We start from the raw sequence: 4,527 nt of genomic DNA, 5'->3' as shown, positions 1-4,527 counted from the left end.
AAGAAAACCAAGACATATTACCATCACAAAAGCATCATTGAGTTAGGATTATTTTTGGTACAATAATCGAGGATATATTACCGTAGAACTAATATAAATTTGTAAATATAAAATACCCACCAATGTACACATAAATTGATTGAATATATCACGATCTAGTTAAGCCAAATGACATAACTCTACAGCTATATATGCAAATATTTAGTAGATTTACTTTAGGATCATTATAAATATCACAAGGAAATAAGGTAGCAACGAATTATTTTTATTCACTTGATATTGCAAAAAACAACATAAAATTATACTTGAACTACAATAAAAGATTACATCGCATCTGAAACTTGCTCTCACTCTAGAATTTAAACTAACAACATAACTCAAACGCATTATTTCAAACAAATATTAAATAAGTAACAATGATATGAATTGAAGTTCACACATTCTAATGCCATAATTTGGCAAACTAAATTCACATAAATGGGTTTTGATTCAAACTCTTGTCGAGATAATCAAGCTTTTGGTGTGAAACTCTTGAACTTAGTTTCAAGCTCATACCAAGATTCCAAGCTAATCATATCATTGAATTCATTGAATGTAACCATTTGGTCAAAATCATCCCTAGTAGTTCCCTTCTCCTTAAGAGTCCTTAAGATACCCATCAAAGCCTTAGTTGTAGCATAAAGTGTTGAGAGTGAATGAGCGATCAAGTGGAAACCCATTTCTTGAAATTCAGCTGGTGTGTGCAATGGAGTCTTTCCACCTTCAATCATGTTTGCAATCCTTAAACCTTTAACACCTTTAACAACCTCATTCAACTCATCAATGTTGGCAGGTGCCTCAACAAAGGTGGCATCAGCACCAGCCTGCAAGAAGAATGACACTAATTATTATCATGATACCATCACAAATAATTGTTTCAATGAATATATGGATGTAGAAATGGTTAGAAATTATACCTCTCTGTAAAGGTTAGCACGTCGAATAGCTTCTTGGAGACCATGGGGTGCTCTTGCATCAGTTCTTGCTACCAAGAAAAAATCAGAATCACCAATAGCATCTCTTGCTGCTGCTATTTTAAGTGCATGCTCTTCTGCTGGTACAACCATCTTACCACGCATATGACCTATACAAATAAGATAAAAAAATAACTTAATTAGTATTTACATGGAGTGTCAAATTAACATGTTTGCAAAATTATTAGTCATGCTAGGTATACTTACCACACTTCTTTGGCCATACTTGATCCTGTAGAAAATAATTTTATGTGATTAGTATAATTAGTACAAATTCAAAAAATGTCACTATCTTTAATTGAACCACTATTGTTTTTATTACAAAGATTAGTTTTCATGTCATAATCTATAATTGTCCTATACAATAGCGACGCATGAAAAGCATTTTACCTCAAGAAAGACTCCCTTGGCACCGGCTCTAATCAAGTCTTTGATGAACCTTTGCACATTGAGAGGGCCACCACCTCCAGTGTCTATCATAGATTAATAACACAATTACTCTGTTAATTGTGCTTCTTATATAAATAACTATAAAAATAGAGGAATCAAGCAAATGATTATAATGTATTTTACCTCCGTCAACTACAACACATAAACTTGGAGCAGCAGCGGTTATTCTTTGAACAACACTGACAACTTCTGCAGTTCTGTATTAGAAAATTTGTATTACTAATTGGTTTGCAAGAGCATAAACGATTTTTTATTATTACTATCACTTGTTCAAACGACTTATAGAAACCACATTTGGATCTATAAATCTCAATTAAATACCGATTTACTTCAACATGGTTTAAGAGGGGGGATTTGACGAACCTATTACTTATCGTTTAACAGTACCTCAATCTTAACCACTAGACTAAGACATTTTCTTGATTTGCTTCTTTTTACGTTGTAAAAGTAATTTCGCTTTTTTTTTTTTTTTTGGGAGTAAAAAGTAGTCATAAACAACAACACGAGAAAAAAATTTCCGACCAAAAGAAGAAGTGAATTCCACTAAACATATTTTTTAAAAAATAAAATAACAATTTTAGTCAGCTTGCAAATTAGTCAATTGAATGTAGATCGGCAACCCACTCCTACGACACAAAGTACATAAAAAGATATGATTAATATATTCATTCAATATCTTATCATCAATGAGACCCTCCACTATGTATAGGAGTATACTCTTTCACCCATCACGCAATAATTTTAGAGATAGAACAGTAACAACACTATTCAATTCATATATCTACTACATATTCTATTGATTTGTGTCCATCTCAAAATTATGGGGGACCAACATAGTAACATTTTTTATTTTCAAATCCTTTCCAAGTCAAAGTGTGCCAGAATATTCCAGCCAATAGTACTAAAAAGTTCATGGGTATTTACTATTTAGTTGGGCATTAAGAGTATTTTAAGATGGCCGCCTTTAATTGAATATACAAACATCTACTTTTAAATTTTTGGAATATACAAACTTTCTTTTACTGAAAACGACAAATACTAAATGAAAATGAGCCAAATCTTATAACACTTTACTCCATACCTAGCCTATCTAAGACTCTGCAAAGTAAATTTCGTGAATAGTGGGAGGTTATCATTGCAACTTAATTTTTATGTGAAGTTTTATTTTTATGGAAATCACTGGTTTATTTTCTAAGAAGTGGCTTTGGATGTTTGGATAAATATAGAAATTTGAAATTGATATGGGAATTTCTTATCACCAAGGAGGGTTGGTGATTCATTTCCTACACTTCATAAGAATTTTCATTTTCTTGGAAATTCTATTTTCCGTGAATTTTGTATTTCCTCCATACCAAACAACTATCCTAATTTGTACTTTCCTAGGCAATCCAAATTCCACTAAATTTTAGATGAACCAAACGACTTCTAAGGGTATGTTCTCTTCGGCATAAAACAGCTGAACTGAACTGAACTGAACTGAACTGAACTGAATTGAACTGAACTGAATTGAACTGAACTGAATTGAACTGAACTGAACTGATCTGAACTGAACTGAATTGAACTGAACTGAAATGAATAGTGATATGTGAGAGTAAAAGTATTGTCAAGAGCTGAACTGAACTGAACTGAATTGGTTTGAACTGAACTGAATTGAACTGAACTGGTCTGAACTGAAATGAACTGATCTGAACTGAACTGAATTGAACTGAACTGAACTGAATTGAACTGAACTGAACTGAACTGAAAATAAGCTGGGGAGAACAGGCCCTAAATACTTTTTCTTTTGAGCTAGAAAAAAAAAATTCTAGGAATAAAATAAAGTTATTTGATTGACAAAATACTAGAAATTACTTTTTATACGAATACCACTTTCCATAAAATCAAAAAAGTTATTAACCCACTAGAACACTCTATTGATTAGAACAATGCTACATCTACTAGTGGATAGTTTTTTTTTTTTTGGTTGCCCACCCGGTTTACCAGAGCTTTGCTCCGACTACATCGGAGTCCGACCCGGGTCGCACACCTAGCTTTGGTGGGTGAGTCTCCCCAACAAGAGTTTCTGCATACGGTGAGACTCGAACTCGAGACCTCCCTTAAGCGACATCAAGCTGCTTACCACTTGAGCCAACTCTTGTTGGTCAACTCGTGGATAGTTAACCCACTAGAAATAGAGCATTAAAAAACTATTAGAATTGATGAATTAGATTTTACTATTTATTTATTTCTATTAGTAGTGGATTGTTGACCTATTTAATAAATAAAGTTTTATCGTGTTGATTACAACTTTAATTAAAACTCTATCATGCAAAGTTTAATCTACATACAAAACTATCTTGCACGTTCTATAAAGTGCTTACTATGTGGGGCAAAAATATAATATTTTATGTTCAACTAAACGACCACTATATTAGAAAAAAAAAAAAAAAAAAAAAGCTAGAAACGTACGTGAGCAAGCCAAAGTCAGGTAAGCCAAGTAGAGCGGCGGAGACACCAAAGCCAGAGACAAAGCAAGCCTTATGGCCGGTTTTGGCACAAATGGCAGCTGAGAAGGCGTCTTGGATGCCAGGCATAAGCAATGCTCCTTCCTCCGCAATTAGGCGGTGGACTGTTGTCCTCCCTACCACCGCATTACTTGCGTCAAGAGAGCCCATTTTTTTGTTGGATAAAAAGATAGGGAGGAATTAAGGAGGAAGGAGCTTAGTAGCTTTTTTTAGTGCTTGAGCTGAATGATGCTGCCTTGCTTTGTTCTTCTATTTATAGTAGTTAGATGACTTGGTAGTACCACCGTAGTAGTAATGAACGTAGTTACAAGTTAATTAGAGTAGGTGGGAAATTTCGTAGGCTATGTTTTTAAAATAACTTATATTGGGTATTTTGAGAGAATGGGAAATTTCGGGAATTTTTTAAGAAAATAAAAGAGGAAATTTCGTGGTTTCAAAATATTTGGGGAAAAATGGTAATTAATAAGGGTCCCTCCACGTGATAAAATGCTTGGCTGTACTACGTAGGGTACATCTTTGTCCCGCTATATTACACAAGCTAGAATTATCGCTTACCTTTT

The 4,527-nt window shown here is 33.7% G+C and overlaps 1 protein-coding gene across 1 annotated transcript; it reads right to left on the bottom strand.

Annotated features, from left to right (window-relative positions):
- Positions 1 to 246: 246 nt before the first annotated feature.
- On the bottom strand, positions 247 to 4,207 carry LOC104905912 (petal death protein). Its single transcript, XM_010694570.4, has 6 exons — positions 3,912 to 4,207; positions 1,587 to 1,660; positions 1,404 to 1,486; positions 1,221 to 1,245; positions 957 to 1,123; positions 247 to 863 (listed from the first exon to the last, which is right to left on the bottom strand). Exons 1-6 carry the CDS (start codon positions 4,115 to 4,117, stop codon positions 510 to 512), a joined length of 909 nt encoding a protein of 302 aa, XP_010692872.1. The 5' UTR covers positions 4,118 to 4,207; the 3' UTR covers positions 247 to 509.
- Between the last annotated feature and the right edge of the window lie 320 nt (positions 4,208 to 4,527).

Source organism: Beta vulgaris, chromosome 1, assembly GCF_026745355.1.
Source record: "Beta vulgaris subsp. vulgaris cultivar EL10 chromosome 1, EL10.2, whole genome shotgun sequence".
NCBI lineage: Eukaryota > Viridiplantae > Streptophyta > Magnoliopsida > Caryophyllales > Amaranthaceae > Beta > Beta vulgaris.
Note: the sequence above shows the minus strand (reverse complement) of the source record. Positions and strands in the feature narration are given on the sequence as shown.